General features: G+C 38.7%; 1 protein-coding gene across 2 annotated transcripts in view; it reads left to right on the forward strand.

Annotated features, from left to right (window-relative positions):
* RNF128 (ring finger protein 128) overlaps positions 1-27744 on the forward strand; it is a 101820-nt gene that overhangs the window by 47048 nt on the left and 27028 nt on the right. For both annotated transcript variants that reach the window (XM_059910062.1, XM_059910061.1), the window contains exon 2: positions 21405-21652. In XM_059910062.1, the coding sequence (XP_059766045.1) occupies positions 21405-21652 (248 nt within the window). The remainder of the gene's footprint in view (positions 1-21404; positions 21653-27744) is intronic.

Raw genomic sequence — 27744 nt, forward strand, 5'->3', positions numbered from 1 at the left:
CATGTAATTAAAAATAGAGAGGGGGTTCTCTTGTAAGCTGAAGATGGTGGTCATTGACTGGAGGGGTGGGAATTGAGCTTCTCTTCCATTAACCAGCAGAAAGGAAGTGCAGAAATGGCGACGGGGAGGGGTGTGAATTGGAACATTTAAAACAAAAATATGCCCATAGAGCTTTACATAAAAATATACTTACTAGCCATAAATATGATCTGGTCTAACCCATGTTCATTGCCTATTGTGTGTGGCCTTGGTGTTTTGAAAGGTTTGATCACCATTTGTACCTTAGTTCCTCTTCTCCTATAATATTGCTATAGGTGATGTCTTTGTTACAAATGAGGTTTGCACCCAGTTTCCTTGTTGCTTGGTTAAGTAGCACCTCATTGGCTAAAATGGCCTTTCTTATTCATGATGACCACTGAACTGTAAACTATTGTTGGGGTTTTCCCCAAAGTTTACTTGATAGGGTACCACAAATACTGCCTAGGGGTGAATAATTTTTTGTATATGTAAATTTCATCAAAGAATAATGTACATACCAAATAGGTACAGAAATAATTAACGTATAGCTCAGTGAATTTTCACAAAGCAAGCACACCTGTGTAACCAGCACCTGGCTCAAGAAGCAGAACAGTACCAGAACCCCAGAAGACTACCTTGCGCCCCAAGACGAAGAATCTTTGAAGCAGCACAATTGTCAACTTTGTCTCCTGAGGAAATGACTTCTTGCAGCATGTGGTAGGAGCCCAGTCACCTACAGAAACAAATCCTTCACTGTATTGGAGCTAGTTAACTGTGGTGATCCTCAGCTACACACTGTAGGGAGTTATTTCCAAGCACAGAATACACGCACTTTTTAAAAATAATTAATTAATTTATTTATTTATTTTGGCTGCATTGGGTCTTCGTTGCTGAGCGCGGGCTTTCTTTAGTTGCGGCCAGCGGGGGCTACTCTTCATTGCAGTGCGTGGGCTTCTCACTGTGGTGGCTTCTCTTGTTGTAGAGCACGGGCTCCAGATGTGCAGGCTTCAGTAGTCGTGGCACGTGGGCTCAGTAGTTGTGGCGCATGGGCTCAGTAGTTGTGGCTTGCGGGCTCTAGAGCACAGGCTCAGTAGTTGTGGCACACGGGCTTAGTTGCTCTGAGGCATGTGGAATCTTCCCGGACCAGGGATCAAACCCACGTCCCCTGCATTGGCAGGTGGATTCTTTTTTCAAGTGATCTTTTATTTTTATTTATTTATTTATTTTTAACATCTTTATTGGAGTATAATTGCTTTACAATGGTGTGTTAGTTTCTGCTTTATAACGAAGTGAATCAGCTATACATATACATATATCCCCATATCTCTTCCCTCTTGTGTCTCCCTCCCTCCCACCCTCCCTATCCCACCCCTCTATGTGGTCACAAAGCACCGAGCTGATCTTCCTGTGCTATGCGGCTGCTTCCCACTAGCTATCGGTTTTACGTTTGGTAGTGTATATATGTCCATGCCACTCTCTCACTTTGTCACAGTTTACCCGTCCCCCTCCCCGTGTCCTCAGGTCCATTCTCTATTAGGTCTGTGTCTTTATTCCCATCCTGCCCCTAGGTTCTTCATGACTGTTTTTTTTTTTAGATTCCATATATATGTGTTAGCATATGGTATTTGTTTTTCTCTTTCTGACTTACTTCACTCTGTATGACTGACTCTAGGTCCATCCACCTCACTACAAATAACTCAATTTCGTTTCTTTTATGGCTAAGTAATATTCCATTGTATTTATATATGCCACATCTTCTTTATCCATTCATCTGTTGATGGACACTTAGGTTGCTTCCATGTCCTGGCTATTGTAAATAGAGCTGCAGTGAACATTGTGGTACATGACTCTTTTTGAATTACGGTTTTCTCAGGGTATATGCCCAGTAGTGGGATTGCTGGGTCATATGGTAGTTCTATTTTTAGTTTCTTAAGGAACCTCCATACTGTTTTCCATAGTGGCTGTATCAATTTACATTCCCACCAACAGTGCAGGAGGGTTCCCTTTTCTCCACAGGCAGGTGGATTCTTAACCACTGCACCACCAAGGAAGTCCCCATGGACTTTTTGACACAGTTATTAAGCCAGTTTAGAGTTGCCACATTTTGCTGTTAACACCCCACTTTGGAGCCCTATGGGCAAAGCAGAGCACAAGGACTCTTTGTTATTTTTCCATTTCTTGTTCTGTCTTTTTCAGCTGTATGTATGTATGTCTTTCTAGATATCATGATAATATAATTATTGCTTGAATTTACCCATAGGCTTGTTACAATATTGATTTCTTCCGAAAAGAAAGTTTGGTGATTCATGCCTGACTTGATGGAGGCTGTGGGTTCAGAACCTAGTCGTGCTTTACTTGGTTTTAATGCTTGAATGCTCAAGTTAGATACAAATCAGTGATTTTGAGTTTAACCCTATTTATTTTGACCTTTTTTTTTTAAGTATTTGTTTATTTATTTATTTATGGCTGTGTTGGGTCTTCGTTTCTGTGTGAGGGCTTTCTTTAGTTGCGGCAAGTGGGGGCCACTCTTCATCACGGTGCGCGGGCCTCTCACTATCGCAGCCTCTCTTGTTGCGGAGCACAGGCTCCAGACGCGCAGGCTCAGTAATTGTGGCTCACGAGCCTAGTTGCTCCGCGGCATGTGGGATCTTCCCAGACCAGGGCTCGAACCCGTGTCCCCTGCATTGGCAGGCAGATTCTTAACCACTGCGCCACCAGGGAAGCCCTGACCTTTTTTGAAAGAAGATGGTGCTTGAACTCACTTGGGGTGTGTGTGTATGTTTCCCTCAAGATATTAATCATTATCATTTTAGATAAAATGTTGAAGTAGCTTAGTTAAATGCTGCCTGCAACTAAAAAGTCTTAGTTTTTGAAAGGAAAATACACCAAAATGTTAACCTTGGTTATATCTGGTTGGTGGAATTATAGGTGATTATTGTTCTTGTCATTATTATTTGTCTGTATTTTCTGAATTTCCTATAATGAATATGTTTTATACTTGTAATCAGAAAAAATCAGGTACTTTAAAAAATCCAAAATACTCCTATAGTGTTGATAAATCCTAAAGAAAGCGTTAATAATGTGACCCTCGCAACAACAGGAACGAAGCATACCTTATAATAGAAATGGTTTACTGACTATTATGAGAATTTAAAGAAGAATTACTTTGGTCTTTTGAATATATCTAACTCACATAATTGTTAGTGTGGTCCTTTCTTGTTAACACTAACTGGTTTCTTCATATGTAAAATGAGCCTTGAACACTACAGAACTTTAAAGAATGACTTTTTCTATTTTAATATGGAATAGTTCTCTTCTCTTCCTTTTGTATCACGATTGGTGTTTTTTTTCTTTCCCCCCTTACACATAACTCACCTTTCTTGGTTTGGTTGGTTGTTTGTTTGTTTCCCATAAGAGGCCTGCTTCCCTTCACTAGCCCCCTTCAATATCTATTCTATTCAATACTTTTAAGATTAGTGCTAAATTTAACAGCTTAGGAAGAAGAATCCAATATATTGGCAGTTTTAACCCATGACACACTGAGTTCATCTGATGACAATAGCTTTTGTCATCCTAGAAAAGAGGAAGAGATTTCGTGAGAATAAGGGCAGAGGAGAATCATGGTGTTCTTATTTTACACTTCATTAATGATATGCAGAACATACAAGCTCAATCAAAATTGCATTTAACACATCATTAAAATTGAATTGCAGATCTTCCTCAACTTATGATGGGGTTACTTCCTGATAAACCAATCATAAGTTGAAAATATTGTAAGTCGAGAATGCATTTAATACACCTGAACCTACCTAACATCATAGCTTAGCTTGGCCTACCTTAAACGTGCTCAGAACATTTATATTAGCCTACAGTTGGGCCTATTTGATAATAAAGTATTGAATATCTCATGTAATTTATTGAACACTGTACTGAAAGTGAAAAACAGAATGGTTGTCTGGGTACAGAATGGTGGTAAGTGTATTGGTCACGTGGCTGACTGCTACTGCCCAGCATCATGAGAGAGTATCATACCACACATATCGTAAGTCAAACCATCATAAGTTGGGGACCTTCTGTACTTGTTTTCAAAATTGGCATTTCCCTTGAAATACTATTGTGCTATGTGAAACTCCACAAGTTGGTGGTTTGCACAAGAAACTGTCAAATTCAAGGGTAGCTTCTGTACCACTTCTTTTTCTCTTAGGATACATTTTGTGTCCTACTTTTATACCCACTTCCTTTGCCTTTCATAGCTTAATTGTACCTTAGATATTCCCCCCACCTCTCTCTCTCGCTGAACCCCATCTTCCTTTTCAAAAAAATTTGAGCTTCTTTCTATGTGATGCCATTTCTTTTGAAGTGAAATTAAACATTATAAGCAGCCAGTGCTTTCAATATCTAACGACCTTGAATGTGTCCATAACTCAGTCCCACAGTCTCCACAGAAACTTCCCATTAACCATGTAATCCTCCTGATTAAATATGCATTTTTCTTATGTCCCACTATTTAAGATATTTTAAATGTTTTTGGTTTTGTTTGTTTGTTTGTTTTTTGCTTTAAGTATTTCCGTGATTTTTTTCTGAGAAGTTTTATTACAAATATGGGTTAAATAATAATTTTTATTTGCTTTGAAGTTTTTAGTCCTCCAAGCATTTCACATGGAAATAATCTGTGGGCTCATTTGGGAGCTCAAACACTGTTTACCAACATTGCTATGGGAAAATGTATTGTCTCTAGTTCCAAACAACTCATTTACAAATGAATATTTTTAAAATTTTTTTTAAATTTTTAACATCTTTATTGGACTATAATTGCTTTACAATGTTGTGTTAGTTTCTGCTGTATAACAAGGTGAATCAGCTATACGTATACATATATCCCCATATCTCCTCCCTCCTGCGTCTCCCTCCCTCCCACCCTCCCTATCCCACCCCTCTAGGTGGTCACAAAGCACCAAGCTGATCTCCCTGTGCTATGCGGCTGCTTCCCACTAGCTATCTATTTTACATTTGGTAGTGTATATATGTCCATGCCACTCTCTCACTTTGTCCCAGCTTACCCTTCCCCCTCCCCGTATCCTCAAGTCCATTCTCTAGTAGGTCTGTGTCTTTATTCCCGTCTTGCCCCTAGGTTCTTCATGCAGCTCAATATCAAAAAAACAAACAACCCAATCCAAAAATGGGCAGAAGATCTAAATAGACATTTCTCCAAAGAAATATAGAGATTGCCAACAAACACATGAAAGAATGCTCAACATCATTAATCATTAGAGAAATGCAAATCAAAACTACAATGAGATATCATCTCACACTGGTCAGAATGGCCATCATCAAAAAATCTACAAACAATAAATGCTGGAGAGGGTGTGGAGAAAAGGGAACCCTCTTGCACTGTTGGTGGGAATGTAAATTGATACAGCCACTATGGAGAAGGGTATGGAGGTTCCTTACAAATTAATTTTTGAAACACAACCCGTCAGCGTTTCTGTTGTGGTTACTGTTCGTAATGATAGCTCCATTAAGTATAGTTTATTATGTTTTCCCCAATCATGCTGGTTTAGAGAGTTTTCTCTACTTATTCAGTTTCTTTGTAATGTTGACCAAATCTGTACCTCACCTTTTCCATGCGTTTCACCTTAAGGGCTCCGCATTTTGTTTTCCTAACCTATGATGATCCCAGAAGTTGGCTTATTTTAATAGGGTTTGTAATGTTCCCAAAAGTTTTAAGAACATAATTTTGACTTGTGGCTTAGCCATTAACAGATTTCCAAGTCAGTACATCTTTTCTCATTTTAGAGGATTTTAACAGTCATTCACATGAAGGCTAGAAAAGTGTGATTACATTGAGTGAGGTTTTCATTCATAGATCTACAAGCAACCTATACTTAACACAGTTCCAAAGTGCTTTGAGTTGTAGGAGTGTTTCAAATTTTGGTTTTCCACCACCATCATTTCATCTTGGCAAGACAAGCAGGATGTGTAAAAGAAACTGAAACTGGCCCGTGCAAAAGCACCAGTCACCTCTCTTGCCCTAGCCCTCAACCCTCCACCCATCTTGCTGCTCCTATCTGGCTGATGCCTTTTGGGTGAACTGGCAAACAAGACAAGGAAATTGACTTACCTTGAGTAACCTGATTAAAAACTAAGAGATTATCCTTTGATGGTAAGGAAAGCTACATGATTGCTCTATTTTTATTTCAACCTATTGTACCAAAGGTGAATGTGTTCCATTTGAAATTGGGAGGTAGCATATTACAATGGAAAAACAGGTGTCCTTGAGTCAGACTGCTTTTCTTGAATTCCAGCCCTGCCGATTAATAAATATATGATCTTGGGCAAGTTGTTGACCTGGACTTATCTTGATCATAAGAGGGGGGATAATAATGCGCATTTTCTATGATACTGTAAATAAAGTGTTTGGCCTGTGGTGGGTATTTTGTAAATGTTAGTTCTCTTGAACCTTTTGTTAACAATTTTTTTACTAAGCATAATATTTCACCTTTGGTTATTATAGCTGTTCACTACCACATTTTGAAATATGTAATTGTTTTCTATGTAGAAGTAGGAAAAAAAACTATGACATCCAAATTGCTATTTTTCTGGCAGTTTCTGAGAAATGCAGGTAGAGATCACATAATCAAGAAACTGAAACAACTCTTGTCCTTCTCCCCTGTGTATTTCCATTTTAATTAGCAGCAGGACCTTAAAATCAAGATGTTATGCTCTAACAATAGAAATGGCTTTGGACCTTTTGATGGCAAAGTGGTGAAGATGGAGAACTTAGGAATCAGGTAGATTTTTACTTGAATCCCAACTCTGTCATGTAATAGCTTTGTGACCTTAGCCAAATTAACCTCTTTAAGACTCATCTATTGAATGGGGGATGATAATTGTACCTATTTCATAAGGTTATTGTGAGGACTAAATTAGATAATATATAAAGCACTTAGTACATAGCCTGGATCATTAAAGAATAGCTTAGCCACCTCCTCACCCTCATGTATAGCCCTGTCTTGGAGATTGGCAATGTATATCACTGCAGGGCTTCTCAGAGCCTCTGAGAAGTCTAAATGCATCTAAATAAACACTTTAACTTTGTTCAATGCATTATTTTCTAAACTTATTTATCTATAGAATCATTTTTCTTTCAAAATACTTAACATCTGAAATATAATTTGGAAAACACTGATTGCCATGTACTTGACAACTTCTTTCCTCTCTCTCTCCCTCCCCACCCCTGTCTGTCTCTCTCTCTTAGACTGGCCTCATGCTTTAACTGTATCAAAGTTCTGTCAAGGATCGACTAGACCAGTTATCTCACTATGATAAGAACAGAATGTTTTCAATCGTGATGATAAACATTTAAGTTACGTTTCTTGGTACTAATATGGTACCTTTTTTTTTTTTTTTTTGGCCACACCATGCGGCATGTGGGATCTTAGTTCCCTGACCAGGGATCAAACCCGTGCCCCCTGCCTTGGAAGTGCAGACTCTTAATCACTAGACCGCCAGGGAAGTCCAATATGGTACCTTTTATATCAGGTTAATGTGACTTCAAAGTGTAGTTCCACAGGCTAGGCTTATTCTCCTTATTGACTTTCAGAAACAATTTATTGTGAAAGGAAAAAAACACAAATGAGACAGGTTTGTGTTTGTTTTTATAAATTAGTGTACAGGCCTTAGTACAGAACTTAGCTTTTGTAATACTTAATACAGGAGGAAATTTAATATTCTCAGTTAGTAGAATGTTCTTATTTATGAATTTTTTATACTGAGCGGTACCAAAATTTCTGTAGAGGCATACCAAATTCTCTTTTTCTCTAATTCGGATACCTAATAGAACACTAATTGAATGTCTATAACTTTTGCACCCTTGGGTTCTTGTGGCAAGGTCAAAATGAATATCCTATATCTCAACATAATGCTCTTCCTAATTTTAATGATTAATGCAATTTCCAATCTAATTCCCCTATTACAAACTATACCTGAAGAGAATGCACACAAAAAGAGGTTCCAGTTTCAGCAAAAGTTTGAACACCCCTTTATGACCAGCCCTGTGGCTAGATGTTGTAGTAGGAGAAGGGTGAACAGGAAGTAGCTAAAGATAAACAATGACCTGGCCCTTTCCATCTAGCTTACATTTTCAGCCTATATTGCCTTTTTTTTGGAGGGGGCGGGGGGCTAATAATGATATTTTAGTTTGGCACTCAAATATCAATATAGGTAGGGCTTTTAGACCTACATAAAAATGTCACACTCTAGAGTTCGGCAATATTTAAGGTTCAGAGTACATTTCCCTTCCATACATTCTTTTTTAAAATATTTTTAAATATTTTTTTAAATTAATGTCTTTATTGGGGTATAATTGCTTTACAGTGGTGTGTTAGTTTCTGCTTTATAACAAAGTGAATCAGTTATACATATACATATGTCCCCATATCTCTTCCCTCTTGCGTCTCCCTCCCTCCCACCCTCCCTATCCCACCCCTCTAGGTGGTCACAAAGCACCGAGCTGATCTCCCTGTGCTATGTGGCTGCTGCCCACTAGCTATCTATTTTACATTTGGTAGTGTATATATGTCCGTGCCACTCTCTCACTTCGTCCCAGCTTACCCTTCCCCCTCCCCATATCCTCAAGTCCATTCTCTAGTAGGTCTGTGTCATTATTCCCGTCTTGCCCCTAGGTTCTTCGTGACCTTTTTTTTTTTTTTTTTTTAGATTCCATATATATGTGTTAGCATACGGTATTTGTTTTTCTCTTTCTGACTTACTTCACTCTGTATGACAGTCTCTAGGTCCATACATTCTTGTACTAGTTTCACCTGATCTGAAAATTTGAGAGTAAAGTGGCATGATGGAGGCCATGTCAGAATTTTATTTTATGCCTAGGCTATGGCCTGGTTTTGTGCTCATTTTCCCCCCCTGGATACAGCAGCAATTTATTCAGTGGAATTCTCCTTCCCAAGGTCTCACATTACAGGAAAACAGAACCAATGACTACAAGGACAAAAGAGCACCATAATTTCCAACATTCATTTGCGTAAGTTTTCTTTCCCCGAAACCCCTAAATCTCCTGTTTATCTTTTTTACTGCCTAACAGAGATCTGATTATTTTTAACCTGTTGTGTGTATATTGTTAGTCAGTAATTGCTTTACCTTGAGCCATTAAATAGTCTTATCAGATTCTGAATAGCTTTGGATATCGTGCAATTTATTATCCCAAAGGGTTGAATACATTGATGCTGTGGAGTTTACTGACTAGCATTCCTGCAGGAAACATTAATAAATAGCAACAACAAATGTTGAATTTGGTTTCTAGAAACCTTACTACTCCAAAACAAAAGCTATGACAATAGAAAACTTTAGCATGAACATTTTAATACAATTACAGAATACCCTATTAATCAAATAACATACATACTACAATTTCTGCCTGGCCTGGCAATAGCATATCTTATTATTTTCTTTTCCTCAGTATCAGCACAAATTTAAGGTTGTATAAACACTCAACCTGTTCCAACTGCTTCAAGACTTCTCTTTTATGTCCTCTGAACTTCCTCATAAGTGCCCAAACAACCAGTCTCCTAGTGAACCAGGATAACTGGGTTCCAACTTGAACTTGGGGCTAAAATGGCATCCATCCTAGCTCCTGAATGTAAGTGTGAAACTGCAGTGAACTCAAACCCCAGGCTGGAGAGGGATTATTGCCACCATTAGTGCTGTTCTGGCAGTATGGTGATTTCAGTGGGATCTGCACTGTAGCAGTAAGCGTCACACTAAACCCAGGGTTTGCAGAGTAGGATTAGTATTTAATTTGTTACTCGTGTATAGATAATATGTCCTTGCTTATAAGCAAACAGTCTTGAAGAAATGCCATCTTTGAATGCAGGGAGGAGGCGCATCTTAGACTCTGTTCACCACAATTATCTTTAAAGGATGAATCTGTTTTCAGATTCAATCAAGATTCAAATTACCACTAAATATAGCACACTTAAAATTGCATTCATCAAATATTTATTTGACATGTGTTACATGCCAGGCACTCTGTTAGACATTGTAGTTACAGTGGTGAAAGACCCAGTCCCTAACGTGAAAGAATCCATAGTTTAGTGAAACTCAAGTTAACCAGATAACCTCAAGGGAAGCCTGCACTAGACAGTGTAAAACCTATCTAACGCAGATGCGTCAGGATCTTATAAAAGGAGGTTGAACTTTATTCTGTAGGTGAATAAAGCTACAGAGCTTTATGGAGATCAGTTAAGGGCCTTTGGCAAAGAACTCTTTAAAGGCCTTTGGACAGTGTAAAACCTATCTAACGCAGATGCGTCAGGATCTTATAAAAGGAGGTTGAACTTTATTCTGTAGGTGAGTAAAGCTACAGAGCTTTATGGAGACCAGTTAAGGGCCTTTGGCAAAGAGCTCTTTAAAGGCCTTTGGCAAAGGAATTATACGAACATTTTTCCCATTTAGAAAAATTTATCCAGTAGCTGTAAGGGGAATGAATTGGAAGACTGAGACTCGTGGCGTGGAAACCAGTTAGGAGGTTGTTACAGTGATTTTGGTGAGAGACAATGGTGACAATGAAGCAGTATTATAACAGAAAAGAAATGGGCCTGTTTATTATATGGCTAATTTTCAAAAAATAAGTTTATTGGCAGAGTTTTTCTATGCAGGGTAAAGGATTGGCATTGATCTGGCTAGAGTGACTGGACCACTATCTTGAAACTCCTTGACCATAACATCAAACTATAATCAAACCCCAGCCCAATACTTCTGAAAGTATGGGCCACAGACCACATGCAGCAAAAGAACCCACAGAACTTGTTAAACTGTAGATTTCCAAGCCCCACCCCAGACATACTGAATTAGGGAATGGGGCCCAGGGAGTTCAATGTTTTAACAAGTTTCCCAGGTAATTCTCATGCATATTAAAGTTTGAGGATCATTGATCTAGCCCGACAGTTTTCAAAATATGATCTGGGAGCACTGGTCCCTGAGATTCTTTCAGGGGCCCATGAGGTCAAAACTATTTTCACAGTAATACATAGACATTATTTGCAGAATTCACTGTGTTAACATTTACAAGGATGGTATAAAAGCAACGGTGGGGAAAAGCTGCTGGCACCTTAGCACCAGTTAAGACAGAAACACCAAACTATGTTGTATACTATACCTCCATGCATTTACAGTAAAAAGAAAATGCCGGGCTTCCCTGGTGTTGCAGTGGTTGAGAATCTGCCTGCCAATGCAGGGAACATGGGTTCGAGCCCTGGTCTGGGAAGATCCCACATGCCGCGGAGCAACTAGGCCCGTGAGCCACAACTACTGAGCCTGCGCGTCTGGAGCCTGTGCTCCGCAACAAGAGAGGCCTCGATAGTGAGAGGCCCGCACACCGCGATGAAGAGTGGCCCCCGCTTGCCGCAACTAGAGAAAGCCCTAGCACAGAAACGGAGACCCAACACAGCCAAAAGTAAATAAATAAATTAATTAATTAAAAAAAAAAAAAGAAAATGCCAGTTTCACTCAGGAATGTCCTTGACGTAGCAGTAAGAATAAGTAATTTTATTAAATCTCTACTCTGTCATACACAACTTTTTTTTTTTTTTTTTGCCTATTCTGTGTGGTGAAATGGGAAGTAGGCACAAAGCACTTGTATGACTGAGTTGTGAGCTGAACTAGCTGTTTTCTCCAAGCAACTCCTTTTTAACTTGAAAGAACTACTGACATACAATGGTTATTCAGCCTTGGGTATTTGGAAGACCTATTAAACACTCCCCAATCTTCTAATTACATATCTGTGTGAGTACAGATTTACCTTCATATACTTCAACCAGAAAAACAGTTCACAGTAGATCTAATGCAGAAGCAGATATGAAGATCCAACTGTCTTCTATTAAATCTGACATTAAAGAGGTTTACACAAATGACAATGCCACTCTTTTTTTTTTAAATTTTATTTATTTATTTATTTATTTTTGGCTGTGTTGGGTCTTCGTTTCTGTGCGAGGGCTTTCTCTAGTTGCGGCAAGTGTGGGCCACTCTTCATCGTGGTGCGCGGGCCTCTCATTATCGCGGCCTCTCTTGTTGCGGAGCACAGGCTCCAGACGCGCAGGCTCAGTAATTGTGGCTCACGGGCTTAGTTACTCCGTGGCATGTGGCATCTTCCCAGACCAGGGCTCGAACCCGTGTCCCCTGCATTGGCAGGCAGATTCTCAACCACTGCGCCACCAGGGAAGCCCCCGACAATGCCACTCTTATTACATTTTTTTGGAAAATAGTTATTTTTGATTAAAAAAAGTTAATTACATTAACATATTTACAGCCGTTATTTTAATGAATGAAAAAATAAATGTAAAATTTCTCTGTTAATTTCTAATATGATTAATATGAATAGAAATAATCTACATGAACAAAAGTTCTTTGGAGTCTTCAATAACTTTAAAGAGTATAAAGGAGTCCCAAGTCTAGAAACTTGGAGAAATGCTGATCTAGCCCTTGGGTTCTTAACAATGTGCTAAACATTACCACTTGTGGAAATCAGAAGAGGCCTGGCAGGACTAGGTTTTTTAATAATAATTCTAAGAATTGTTTATCTGTGAATATGACATGTCATCCACAAATTATGTATCTGTGACCTTTGGAACAGCATGGTTTCTAATTTCCTAGTGTCTTTAATATGCTGTTTCCTGAGGGTTCCAGCTCCTGAGATTTTTTTGGTGCCATATCAATCTGTGACCCATTCCCTAGTGTAGTATTACCTTCAAAACCTGGGGGTACAGGACAGAAAGAAAGGCAACTTGCTGAACTACCCATGTGCTTCTGTTTCATTTGTTGGCTTTCATTTGTTGGCTTAAAAGGATGCTAATAATACAAGGTGATTTTGGTCATCTTCACTGCCACCACCCCCCCCTCAAAAAGATGACTTGTAACAGTACAAAAAGTTAAGAACCATTGCTTTAACCAACAGGCAACCTGTACTAATGCCTATTTCATGTTCTGCTATAGACTAGAATTTACCTAAAGGCTAGTTAGGAGCATAACATATTAAAGGGATGTGCAGTACTGATTTGTCTGGTTCCCAGTAAACCACAGACATATATTTCCAGATACTTTTAAATCATTTGCATATTTGTTTGTTGAGGTGCAGTGATAAAACTATTTTTTTTTTCATCCAGAGAGCTGCTATGAAGCAGTCAATTTAAGAAACTAAATTTGGTTCATTGGTGACTGGCAATAACCAAAAGGGGGCAAAAAAACAAGTTGTCACAAAACAGGAACTTGAATAAAGAGAGGCTAGTCTGGCTTAAAAGTTTAGATAATTTTTTTTTTTTTTTACTGGTTTAAAAAAATCCCACTTAGGACTGCTTGGTCTGGGGAGCTTTGATATCCCTCTTTGAAATACATTGACCTTCCCCAGTTGCTCAAAGAGTTTGGGCTATGAGGGAGTGGGTGGGGGGGAACTGAACCTTTAAAAGCTACTGTGGGCAAAACGAATATTTAGAAGTTCACTTGAATTGGTTCCAGATTTTCTAATGGAGGAAATGTTTGTTAGAGAATTATGTTGGAATTCGTCACACCTAGATCTTGTTCATTCCAGATACAAGTGAATTCAGAAGTGGTGACCCCATTGTATCATCAGAATGTTGGGCAGTATTGAATGTGAGCTTATTTTTAGAAGAGCTACTTTGGCTTTCAATTGCCCTTATTATTTGTAAGTCACTCATTGTGAATACTTCTTTCTAATATTAAAAGTGGAAAACTGGTTGAAATAGATACTAGAACAGCTTTCCTCACCTCCTTGTATTTTGTGTTTGAATGCCAAGGTGCTGTAAGTATGCCATCCATATGCTTAGGATATTTCATATATTGTAAAATATTTTAGACTTTATTTTCCATTTTGACATGTTAATATTAAAATGTGTGTGGGGGGGAAGATCTAGAAGCACAGAGCTCACTACATGGTTTGCACTTGATAAATAATTTATTCAATGAATTTGTCTGTGTTCACAAATAAATAAGATTAGACCAAAACCATAATATCATTAGTTTTTTTGAAAGAAATGAATGGGGTTGGTCACCAGCAGGATCCTAGGGTCAAATTTCTATGTATTATGAATAATAACTATAAAGTATTTTTTGCCAGTAGTGCTGGGATAGATAACCTTTATTTATATTAATTATACTTGAATGATATTTTAATTGAATGATATTGAGTAACAGTAGTAAGAGTTGCTACGGCTTATTTTATTACCTTTGCTCCCAAGATAGGCACATGCCAAAACCTTTATTCACTGTTGAACATTTGAAATTGGAGTCTGAATTTCCTCTTCTGCTTAATTATCATCTATTCCTAATCTATCCCTTCTCCCAAAATACTCTAGGTAGCAGAGTGAGAATGTGAAAAACTTGAGCCGTATCATGTTGTTAATGATTTTTAAGGGAGAAGTTCAAGGATTCCTTGTAGAATTGAGTGACTGCTACAATGATCCTATCAAGATAAATGTCGTTAAAGTTCTGCTGGACCCAGGAATATGTAAGCAACAAGGGCCCAGATTAGCTATTCTTGACCATTAAATTGTTAATTATAAAGTGGTGTTAATACACTAGAATTGTAAAAATGACAGCTTGTTTTTGGTTTTTTTTTTTGCTTTTCAACTCTGAAAATTTATCGGATACAAAGCATTAAAATTTATGCATTTGCATAGCACAGGGAGATCAGCTCGATGCTTTGTGACAACCTAGAGGAGTGGGATAGGGAGGGTGGGAGGGAGATATGGGGATATATGTATACATATAGCTGATTCACTTTGTTGTACAGCAGAAACTAACACAACATTGTAAAGCAGTTATACTCCAATAAAGACATTTTAAAAGTTTATGAATAAATCCTTGAAACCAAGTGCAGATTTGGAGAGATTCAAATCCTGAAATGACAGCTGTTCTGTGATCAGGGTTTAGGCCATAAAGGTTTGTTGTCCAATTAATGATCAGTTTTCCTCATCAGACATTTTTAGCATGTTAAAGATTTTTCTTTTCTTTTTGGTGGGAATGGGTGCTATGATTTTTGGAAAAACAATGAAATTAATAGCTGTTTGAAAATTCCATAAGGATAGCAGGAGAGATGTAGTCATATTCCTTTGCCAGAAGGAATTGATTTTAGAAGCTTAGTACAGCCCTGCTTCCTTCAGGCAAAAGCTGCAACCCAATGGTCTGATTCCCACTTCAGGGTTATTTTTGCCACATGATACTTCTTCCCTCCCTCAAACTCTAGTCTGTTTCTGGTTACCAATTTTTAAATAAAGAGCACTACCAAGTTCAGAAATATCGAAACAAGTACAGTTTGTTATATTACAAATTACTGGGCATTGAAGGAAATTAAGTTGTCTTTTTTATATAGGAACCTATTCTAACCCAGTATCAGTTCAGAATGTGATTTGGAAATCATTTTTTTCTACTACTGGACATGAAAATGGATATGTACAATTCATTTCGCTGGCTTAGTTCATATTGCTAGTGATGAATGGCTAATATATAGGAGACATTTGCAACTGCCTAGAGGGCAGGGACTATATTTTATTCCTTTCTGTAGCCCCAAGGCCTAGCACAGTGTCTGGCATGTGTATAGATACTTACAAAATACTTAATGAGTTTAGAGGTACTGTCTTCTGTATAACTGATCCACAAGAAGATTAATTGAATAGCCTTGATCTTATTAGCACCATGTTTTAATCAGCTGAGCTGTACAACCCATATTTGGCTTCTTAAGCCTGGTACTTTCCAAATGAGATAGTTGTTGTAGCAATATTTTGGATAGAAAAGTGAAAAGCTTGACACCTTGTATAAGAGTCTATGTGTTAGTACATCAACATTGGTTTTAAAGATCAACTCTAAGGGGCTTCCCTGGTGGCTCAGTGGTTAAGAATCTGCCTGTCAATGCAGGGGACACGAGTTCGAGCCCTGGTCCAGGAAGATCCCACATGCCACGGAACAACTAAGCCTGTGTGCCACAACTACTGAGCCTGTGCTCTAGAGCCCGCAAGCCACAACTACTGAGCCTGCGCTCTAGAGCCCGTGAGGCACAACTACTGAAGCCTGCGCACCTAGAGCCCGTGCTCCGCAACAAGGGAAGCCACCACAGTGAGAAGCCCGCGCACCACAACGAAGAGTAGCCCCCGCTCGCCGCAACTAGAGAAAGCCCACGCGCAGCAACGAAGACCCAACGCAGCCAAAAATAAATAAATAGATAAATAAATTTATTTAAAAAAAGAAACTGCCAAACTGTTTAAAAAGAAAAAAAAGATCAACTGTAAGAATGGTTTAAGGATATAGCAATAATTTTAAAGATTGTGTTAAAACTATTTCCATTTAATACGTTGTTGTACTACTGTGAGAGAATAAACCGATATGCAAAATTCTGCAGCATAAAGAACATAGATTCAATGATACAGGTTAAGTTTCTGTTAACTGAGCTTGTTTTCTTGAGTGTCTGAACTCCTGTCTTCAAAGAAGATCAATTCTTATAATCACTGAAGAAGTGCTTTGAGTTTCTCCAGGAAGGGAATAGCAATACTTCATCCTTCCAAGTAGGCAAAAGATTGTATTTTAATCATCCCTTTGAAAAAATGTCATTCTTCACATTTTCTAAATCTTATTTAAGATGAGAAAAACTTCTGGGCTTTGTGTGCATTTTCAAAGTTCCCTTCAAGTTTCTATTCCTCAACACACCAGAAATCAGAGAAATTAAACATTCAAAATAAGTTCTGAATACGACCACATCTGTGTTTCTTATAATAAATGGCTAACTTTTTATACAGAATATGTTTCGTGATGCTTTGAAAAGATCACTTTCAAAGTCATTAATTTTAATTTGAGAGGTTTGGAATTAGCTGAAGTATAACAGCCCCTTGAATCTCCAATATTTTAAGGACAAGAAGAAAGCTTAAGGGAGAAAAAAGGCTCGGCATGCCTGCTGTAGCAAAACACACACACACACACTCATTCACTCACACGCCCCAGTCAGAAAAAGTTTTTTTTTCCGTTCCACAAAAAGAAGTCTGATTGATTGTTCTTCTTTGAAGTTTTAGGGTACATATTTTGTGTTTTTAACAATAGCAAATAGAAAAACAAATTTTACCTGGGACTGTACATGAACTTTGGCTTTTTAAAGTAGGTATGAATAAGTGAAAAGAATAAGCAAAGTAATTTCGTTATAAGTTTTGAATTGTATACTACTTGTATTTAAGTTTTGACTCTGTAATGTCCAGTGGTGCACTGGAGTCATCTGACTCAGCCAATTGTACCCATATTTTCCCAACTCCACATTCATATGGCCATGGGAGTAGTATTTATACCATGGAAATTGGCACACACTACAAATCAAGGCTTCTTCCACTTCCCCCAAGAGCCAGTTGTTAAACATTTACCACTCCCCATCCCAAATGTACCTATTTAATTTTCATTTTTTGCAGTGAAATAATAGCTTTAGGTTTCATTGAAGATAGAGAACTGATGTAGAATGGTGGTGAAGAGCAGAGGCGCTGAAGCCAAACTGCCTGGGTTCAGATACCAGTTCTGCATGTTTTAGCTTGTGTTATCCTAGGCAAGTTAGTCAATCTTATCTCTAATGGGATAATAGCAATGCCTACCTTATAGGGTTGATGTAAGGATTAAATATGTTAATACAGGTAAAGCACTTAGAATAGGGTCTAGTTTACAGATGAATTTTATCTGGCAATTTCAGTTATCCAGAACATAGCCAGGGTTCAGGAAGTAAACAAAAATGTCACTGAGCAACCAATCTAAATATCAAAGGGTGGTACTTGCACCGAAGCCCTCAAGCTCTCTCTGGGAGCCTGTTTTATTCTTTGTTTAGATCCAAGCTTGATGACTTCTCAGAGCTGACAGTAGATTAGATGTATAAAATTAGAAAGAGGGGAGAGATGCTGCTAGAAGCAACAAGTGACAACCTCTCTCCCCCAAAGAAAATTACCCAAAGTGAGAACTCAAAAATGAGTCAGAGGGGCTTCCCTGGTGGTGCAGTGGTTGAGAATCCGCCTGCCAATGCAGGGGACATGGGTTCGAGCCCTGGTCTGGAAAGATCCCACATGCCGCAGAGCAACTAAGCCCCTGCACCACAACTACTAAGCCTGAGCTCTAGAACCCACGTGGCACAACTACTGAAGCCCATGCGCCTAGAGCCCGTGCTCTGCAACAAGAGAAGCCACTGCAATGAGAAGCCCACGCGCCGCAACAAAGAGGAGCCCCTGCTCGCCGCAACTAGAGAAAGCCCGCGTGCAGCAACAAAGACCCAAACGCAGCCAAAAAATAAATAAATAAAATAAATTAATTAAAAAACGAAAGAGTCAGACTGGATGATATCTAAGGTCCATTCCAGCTCTCCAAGTCTGTGACTTTGGTGAAAAATCGTAACAGTCTGGGGACAAATAACCTAACTACTGTATTAAATAATGGCTTATAAAGATGATCCGCTATCTATAGTAAATCATAATCAGTATATCCTAGTTAGGAAAATAGGGCTGTATGGATGACTTTTTAAAATGTCCTTTCAAAATTGTTGAAATTAAGTTATTTGTGTAAAACTTTTTGTTACTTGGGAATTTAACTTATATGGAATACCTAATTCTCTGACAATACCAGATAAAGGAAAGCGTTACTGTAGGTAATTAAAAGACAGTCTCTGCCCTTAAAATGTTCTTTAGAGAGGGAGTAACAGAGGAACAAAGAGGGAACATTTACATTCTCACTTGGAACTCGGGAAAATAACACAGGAGGCAACATTTGAGCTGGGACTTGAGTGATACATAGACAGGCAGAGAAGGAAGGGGGAGTGTCAGAGCAGATGTAGAGCATTTTAGGCTGAGAGAACAGAATGAGCAAAAGGAAAGTTATGAAGAGTGAATGACACTAGCCGATCCCATGTGGCTGGATCTAAGTGTTCATGAGATGGGGGTGTAGTGGAGGTACATCAAACTGGAAAAGTTGGCTTGGGACCAGATCATGTAAGGCTTTAAATGCTAGGCCAAGAAGTTAGAAATTTAACGAGTAATAAGGAGCCACTAAAGACTTTTGAGCAGGGAAGAGGCATGATCCAACCAAGTGATGACAAATGTCAATCAGGAAGGCTGATGAAACTTTAAGGGAAGGGGGAAAATTGGAGTTAGAGTGACCAGTTAGGAGGTTACTGATGTAGCTCAGGCAAGGAAATTATGAGGGCCTACATTATAGGGCAGCAGGAATGGAACAGAGGATCTGATAATGGGAGATGCCAAGGAAGTATTATCTACGTGACTGACTAGGTTAGCAGTGAGTATTCAAATATGATTCTGAGGTTTCTAAACCCGGTGACCAGAGGGTTGTGATGCCATTAAGTGTGAACAGGAACAGTGGAGGGGGAGCAGTTTTTAAATAGTTGCAAGGGTGTAGGGAGGAGGAGATATATAATAATGCTTAGAAATAGGTCTTTTATATGATTAGAAAGCTAATTCAATAGATAGTTGGACTACATATAGCATATATGAATATGAATTGGGGCGATTGAGGCACAGCATTGTTCCTTATGTGTAGACAATGTATATTTCTTGACTATCCTTGTTTTTTAATCTCCATTTGACCACAATGGCCAGTATGTTCCTGAGCATCCAGCCCTGCCACCCACCTCATATCTTCTAAAAGAATGAAAACTTCTGTTAGTCAAAAACATTTAGAAGGACACATCTGTGATTTAAAAAGAAATCTTTAAAATGATCATATATTCCAAAACCTCATTTTTAGAATGATCTATGCTTTCGAAGATTATTCAGGTTACAATATCAGAAATGAATGCTAGGTTATATAATTAATCAAAACTTTATAACCAGAAATTTTCCTGATAGATGGCTTGTAGAGAAAAGCCAAATAGTGACAAAAGAGAATTGAAATAATTTCTGTGCTTTTAGTGCCAAAGCTAGAAATGTAAAGCCCCCAAATAAAGAGAAAAATGAGCCTCTCTCTTGCAAAATAGCCAGTTCTTTAGGACTATTTGCATTATATACTGATAGAGGAAAGAGATGCAAAGAAGGCATTTCAACCTCCTTCACTTCCCATTGCTTTTGAGATTTTCCTCATGTAAATGGGAAGAGAGTGAGTCGTCAATGTTACCAAACTGAGTAATGGCAAATGAGTCAGCAAAGTTATATAAAAGGGTTTAACTAAATGGCTGTCATATGTAAAAATAACGTCTTTTGGAACTTTAAGGATCTTTAATAATACCCTATGAATATATTTTTTGAATTAGTAACTTCAAGTGAGACGAGGATCTTGATCTTTTGTAGACTTTGGCCACTGGGGGCCATAAATTTAAGGGATTACTTGCATAATAATTTTGCTATATACATTGCCATTTAAGGTTTATACTCCTGATTTGATCCATTGAAAGTGAATGCTATTAACATTCAAAGAACTCTATTCTCTTCCTAAAGATTATTGGTCTCAGGTTATTTAAACTAGAAGGAATATAAACCGTGATAAGCGTTGGAATGGTGAGAGTAATCTAACATTCACACACCACTGGGAAAGATAATGTCTGTTCTTTATTTTTATCACAAGATTTATAAAGTCGGTAAAGTGGGAGATGTTATAGAGATTTGGCCTTTAGACTAAGACTTATAGACGATTAGACTAAGTAATAAGTTTAGTCTGATTTCAGACTTGACTTTAGTTGGGGTTGAATAGAAACACCTTTCTATCAATTTTACATGTTATATTCATTGCTAACCTGATTAGGTCCATGCAAAACCTTAGAGCATCTTGGACAAATTTTACATTGCTCTTGAAGATATAGAAAAATGGCACATGGACATATATATAGGTTGTCCATTTGGGCTTGTAATCATTATTTGTCTCAAATTACTAATCCTGATATGTAGATCCTTATACATTTTAGTAGCGAGCTCATGAGATAGTTTATCACTTTATAAATTGGGAAACATATAGTTAAATAGTTTTGTCTTTCTCAAATCTCAGATTCTCTAGGAGAATTCCCTACCATCCAGGTGACTACTTGTCTTTAAGAAAGCCTTCATGTAAGAGGCAAATTGGGCCCCAAACCCAATACTTTTGAATTATAGGTGGCAAACCTGAGGAGAGGGGAGGTGTTTGTTATATATCATAGGTTCCTTACTAAACTATGAGTTCCTTAAGATCAGTAACCAAGTCTCAGCATGTTTATATTCCCTATAACTTTCATATGCATATGTGCCCAATAAATGTTAATTGAATGAATGTCCTTCCTTTGTCTCATTGAGTGTCATTTAAAATCATTTTAGCAATTGGATTTTTATACTAAGAATGCTTTACCAAACTAAAACTGAATTCCTTTTCTTTTACAGGTGCAGGAGACATCGTTGCAATCATGATCGGCAATCTGAAAGGCACAAAAATTCTACAATCTATTCAAAGAGGCATACAAGTAACAATGGTCATTGAAGTAGGGAAAAAACATGGCCCTTGGGTGAATCACTATTCAATTTTCTTCGTTTCTGTGTCCTTTTTTATTATTACGGCAGCAACTGTGGGCTATTTTATCTTTTATTCTGCTCGAAGATTACGGAATGCGAGAGCTCAAAGCAGGAAGCAGGTTTGTAATGGCCCTTTCTTCCAATTTAAAAATATTTTACTGTTTTAATTGTAGATTCAGTGTCATGCATTTTAATATACTTCACTTGCTGGACAATGATCCATGCATATGTTTTGTGAAAACTGGTAGTTTTTAAAAGTATGTCACCTTCTATCCTCTGAAATCTCTTATTTTCTGAAATATGTCTATGGCCTTAATCCTGCCTGGTTAAGTCTTCTAATACCTCATTAGGGAGCACAGCCAGCATTTAAGTATATATGGGTGTAAATACATATGTTCCTTTACATATTTTTTCTAAATTACAAAAGCATTTCATACGCAATATAGAAAATTTAGAAACTAGAAAGTACAAGGGAAAAAAACCTTCACCCACAACTCCATATAACAACAACAACAAAACTGTAGTCATCACCCAAAGGTAACCACTGTTATTTTACATGTAAGTGTGTGCCTGTACGTGTGTGCATTTGCATTTGAGGGCAGGGCTGGGAAGAGAGACTAGGCTGAATGTCATGAGTAGGCAAGTTTAAAGATCTAATTGTGGATCATATAGTACTAGGCTCCAAACAGAGTCACACATTCATAATTTCTCCCATATTTTAACAGCTGATGTATAAACAGGTACAAAGTATAGAAATAATAGAACAAAAATACCAAAGCATCATTGAACAGGGAAGAACCTCTGGTTATATGGCATTGATCCTACCACCTTTAAAGTGCCCCTCATCCCTCTTATATCCTTACTTCTCTTCCTTACCCAGCTTAACTTCCATGGCCACTCCCATGCATACGTCTTCAGTTTCCTTGGCCCTTCTCTCTCTTTGTTAACTTGCTGTCAAAACCCAACCCTGATTAAATCCTACTTCCCACCTACTCTATGCCAGTTCTTTGCTTAGCTGAAGTAGGAGAAAAACATTAGCATCTATACAGGCTAATCTCATTTTAAATTTATGATCACAAACTCAGAGTGAGTTTGCTTACTGCTGCCCAACAATCATGCCATGTTTTCTTAGCCATTTCCTCTCCTTTCCTAGGTTACTAATCATACATATTCCTTTCTCCTTAAACCTCCAACACGTCCTCCAACTTTACTCTCAACTTGTATTTTGGATCTTATTCCACTGAGAAAATTGAAGTAATCAAGGGTACTTCCACAAGCTTCCACCACATGTACCCATATATCTGCATCTGTGTCCATACCCAATATCCTCTGCCTTGTCTTCTGTTACTGTAGACACCCAAACATGCTATTAATTGCTTCCATTTTCAGAAGAACTTCTCTTGATCCCAGGCCAGAAACCTTGGAGTTAATTCTTTATTCTTCTCTTTCACTTCCCGTATAACCTCCATCAGCAAGTCCTGTTGTTTTCTACCTTCATTATATATCCAGAATCCGATTACTTCTCACCACGTCCATTGCTTCCACTCTGGTCCATGCCACCGTCATTTCTTAACCTCCTCTCCCTCTCGAGAATTCTCAACACAACAGCAGAGTGGTGTGCCACTTCTCCAGAATGATTAGTAGGGATTTAAGGCTTTCGGCTGATCATATAGTGGGGGCAAGATTGTATTTTATATGTACTGAGAAGTTCCTCCAAAGGCAGTGAAATTCTGGCCACTTCATGCACTCTTTCTCGAATAAGCAAAGATGAACCCAATTTATTTGAGAGTAGGGAAGCAGTGAGGATTTCTATATGGCAAGAAGGTTAATTAAATTTGGGAACAGATGAAAAATTGAAATCTTATTATAAAACCTTTGTAAAGATTTAGACACCAGCATGTGGTAATGAGTGATGATTATCTCAATGTTTAAAGTTAATTGACTTCTGTACTTCTCCTTAGAGAAGCAGCTTATCACATTGGTGGCAGGTTCAGCCCGTTACTAGCTGTGGTCAAAAGGATGTTTAAAATTCCTGTGCCGGGCCATTCAATAGTTTCACCCTGTGTTAATATTTGGCATCTGTATACTGTGTTGATTTTATCTCTGAAGTTGGAAAGAAATTGGTATCCAGTATGACGAACTATTCAAAGGTTGTAGTTACAATGACAAGAGTGTTTGGCTCAAAGTTTATAGTTACAGTGTTTGGTTTGTGCATGTTCATGGTAGGGTATGTATTTCTGTACTCCAAGTGCTATATTATATCTATTAATGTGGCATTAAACCCCATAAGCAAGTAATGTAGTTTATAAAGAACTGTCTGGTGTTGCACAAGCTCCATTGGATATTTGACTCCGGTCTCATCACTCAAGTAATTTTCATAGTTTATAATATATCTTAAGAAAATCAACTTCTGTACAAGTGGTTAAGAATAGCATTAAAACTTCTCACCTCACCAGCCCTGAACCAAGATGGCAGAGTAGAAGGACGTGCTCTCACTCCCTCTTGTGAGAACACCAGAATCACAACTGGCTGCTGGACAATCATCGACAGGAAGACACTGCAACTCACCAAAAAAGGTACCCCACATCCAAAGACAAAGGAGAAGCCACAATGAGACGGTAGGAGGGGCGCAATCACAGTAAAATCAAATCCCGTAACTGCTGGGTGGGTGACTCACAGACTGGAGAACACTTATACCACGGAAGTACACCCACTGGAGTGAAGGTTCTGAGCCCCACGTCAGGCTTCCACCTGGGGGTCCGGGAACGGGAGGAGGAATTCCTAGAGAATCAGACTTTGAAGGCTAGTGGGATTTGATTGCAGGACATCAACAGGACTGGGGGAAACAGAGACTCCACTCTTGGAGGGCACACACAAAGTAGTGTGCGCATCGGGACCCAGGGGAAGGAGCAGTGACCCCAGGGGAGACTGAACCAGACCTACCTGCTAGTGTTGGAGGGTCTCCTGCAGAGGCGGGCGGTGGCTGTGGCTCACTGTGGGGACAAGGACACTGGCAGCAGAAGTTCTGGGAAGTATTCCTTGGCATGAGCCCTCCCAGAGTCTGCCATTAGCCCCACCAAAGAGCCCAGGTAGGCTCCAGTGTTGGGTTGCCTCAGGCCAAACAACCAACAGGGAGGGAACCCAGCCCCACCCATCAGCAGTCAAGCGGATTAAAGTTTTACTGAGCTCTGCCCACCAGAGCAACAGTCAGCTCTACCCACCACCAGTCCCTCCCATCAGGAAACTTGCACAAGCCTCTTAGATAGCCTCATCCACCAGAGGGCAGACAGCAGAAGCAAGAACTACAATCCTGCAGCCTGTGGAACAAAAACCACATTCACAGAAAGACAAGATGAAAAGGCAGAGGGCTATGTACCAGCTGAAGGAACAAGATAAAACCCCAGAAAAACAACTAAATGAAGTGGAGGTAGGTAGGCAACCTTCCAGAAAAAGAATTCAGAATAATGATAGTGAAGATGATCCAGGACCTCGGAAAAAGAATGGAGGCAAAGATCGAGAAGATGCAAGAAATGTTTAACAAAGACCTAGAAGAATTAAAGAACAAACAAACAGAGATGAACAATACAATAACTGAAATGAAAACTACACTAGAAGGAATCAATAGCAGAATAACTGGGGCAGAAGAATGGATAAGTGACCTGGAAGACAGAATGGTGGAATTCACTGCTGCGGTGGAATAAAGAAAAAAGACTGAAAAGAAATGAAGACAGCCTAAGAGACCTCTGGGACAACATTAAACGCAACAACATTCGCATTATAGGGGTCCCAGAAGGAGAAGAGAGAGAGAAAGGACCCGAGAAAATATTTGAAGAGATTATAGTTGAAAACGTCCATAACATGGGAAAGGAAATAGCCACCCAAGTCCAGGAAGTGCAGCGAGTCCCATACAGGATAAACCCAAGGAGAAACACGCTGAGACACATAGTAATCAAAGTGGCAAAAATTAAAGACAAAGAAAAATTATTGAAAGCAGCAAGGGAAAAATGACAAATAATATACAAGGGAACTCCCATAAGGTTAACAGCTGATTTCACAGCAGAAACTCTACAAGCCAGAAGGGAGTGTCATGATATACTTAAAGTGATGAAAGGGAAGAACCTACAACCAACATTACTCTACCTGGCAAGGATCTCATTCAGATTCGATGGAGAAATCAAAAGCTTTACAGACAAGCAAAAGCTAAGAGAATTCATTGCCACCAAACCAGCTCTACAACAAATACTAAAGGAACTTCTCTAAGTGGGAAACACAAGACAAGAAGAGGACCTACAAAAACAAACCCAAAACAATTAAGAAAATGGTCATAGGAACATACATATCGATAATTACCTTAAACATGAATGGATTAAATGCTCCAACCAAAAGACACAGGCTTGCTGAATGGATACAAAAACAAGACCCATATATATGCTGTCTACAAGAGACCCACTTCAGACCTAGGGGCACATACAGGCTGAAAGTGAGGGGATGGAAAAAGATATTCCATGCAAATGGAAATCAGAAGAAAGCTGGAGTAGCAATACTCATATCAGATAAAATAGACTTTAAAATAAAGAATGTTACAGGGCTTCCCTGGTGGCGCAGTGGTTAAGAATCCGCCTGCCAATGCAGGGGACACGGGTTCGAGCCCTGGTCTGGGAAGATCCCACATGCCGCGGAGCGGCTAGGCCCGTGAGCCACAACTACTGAGCCTGCGCGTCTGGAGCCTGTGCTCTGCAACAAGAGAGAGGCCGCGATAGTGAGAGGCCCGCGCACCGCGATGAAGAGTGGCCCCCGCTCGCCGCAACTGGAGAAAGCCCTCGCACAGAAACGAAGACCCAACACAGCCAAAAATAAATAAATAAATAAATAAATTTAAAAAAAAAAAAAAAAAAAAAAAAAGAATGTTACAAGAGACAAGGAAGAACACTACATAATGATCAAGGAATCAATCCAAGAGGAAGATATAAGAATTATAAATATATATGCACCCAACATAGGAGCACCTCAATACATAAGGCAACTGCTTACAGGTATAAAAGAGGAAATCGACAGTAACACAGTAATAGTGGGGGACGTTAATACCTCACTTACACCAATGGACACATCATCCACACAGAAAATTAATAAGGAAACACAAGCTTTAAATGACACAATAGACCAGACAGAAGTAATTGATATTCATAGGACATTCCATCCAGAAACAGCAGATTACACTTTCTTCTCAAGTGCACATGGAACATTCTCCAGGATAGATCACACCCTGGGTCACGAATCAAGCCTCAGTAAATTTAAGAAAATTGAAATCGTATCAAGCATCTTTTCTGACCACAACGCTATGAGATTAGAAGTGAATTACAGGGAAAAAAACATAAAAAATCACAAACACATGGAGGCTAGACAATACGTTACTACATAACCAAGAGATCACTGAAGAAATCAAAGAGGAAATCAAAAAATACCTAGAGACAAATGACAATGAAAACACGATGATCCAAAATCTATGGGATGCAGCAAAAGCAGTTCTAAGAGGGAAGTTTATAGCTATACAAGCCTACCTCAAGAAACAAGAAAAATCTCAAATAAACAATCTAACCCTATACCTAAAGGAACTAGAGAAAGAAGAACAAACAAAACCCAAAGTTAGCAGAAGGAAAGAAATCATAAAGATCAGAGCAGAAATAAATGATATAGAAACAAAGAAAACTATAGCAAAGATCAATAAAACTAAAAGCTGGTTCTTTGAGAAGATAAACAAAACTGATAAACCATTAGCCAGACTTATCAAGAAAAAGAGGGAGAGGACTGAAATCAATAAAATTAGAAATGAAAAAGGAGAAGTTACAACAGACACCGCAGAAATACAAAGCATCCTAAGAGACTACTACAAGCAACTTTATGCCAATAAAATGGACAACCTGGAAGAAATGGACAAATTCTTAGAAAGGTATAACCTTCGAAGACTGAACCAGGAAGAAATAGAAAATATGAACAGACCAATCACAAGTAATGAAATTGAAACTGTGACTAAAAATCTTCCAACAAACAAAAGTCCAGGACCAGATGGCTTCACAGGGGAATTCTATCAAACATTTAGAGAAGAGCTAACACCCATCCTTCTCAAACTCTTCCAAAATACTGCAGAGGAAGGAACACTCCCAAACTCATTCTATGAGGCCACCATCACCCTGATACCAAAACCAGACAAAGA

This window comes from Balaenoptera ricei, chromosome X, assembly GCF_028023285.1.
Source record: "Balaenoptera ricei isolate mBalRic1 chromosome X, mBalRic1.hap2, whole genome shotgun sequence".
In the NCBI taxonomy this organism is placed as follows: Eukaryota; Metazoa; Chordata; class Mammalia; order Artiodactyla; family Balaenopteridae; genus Balaenoptera; species Balaenoptera ricei.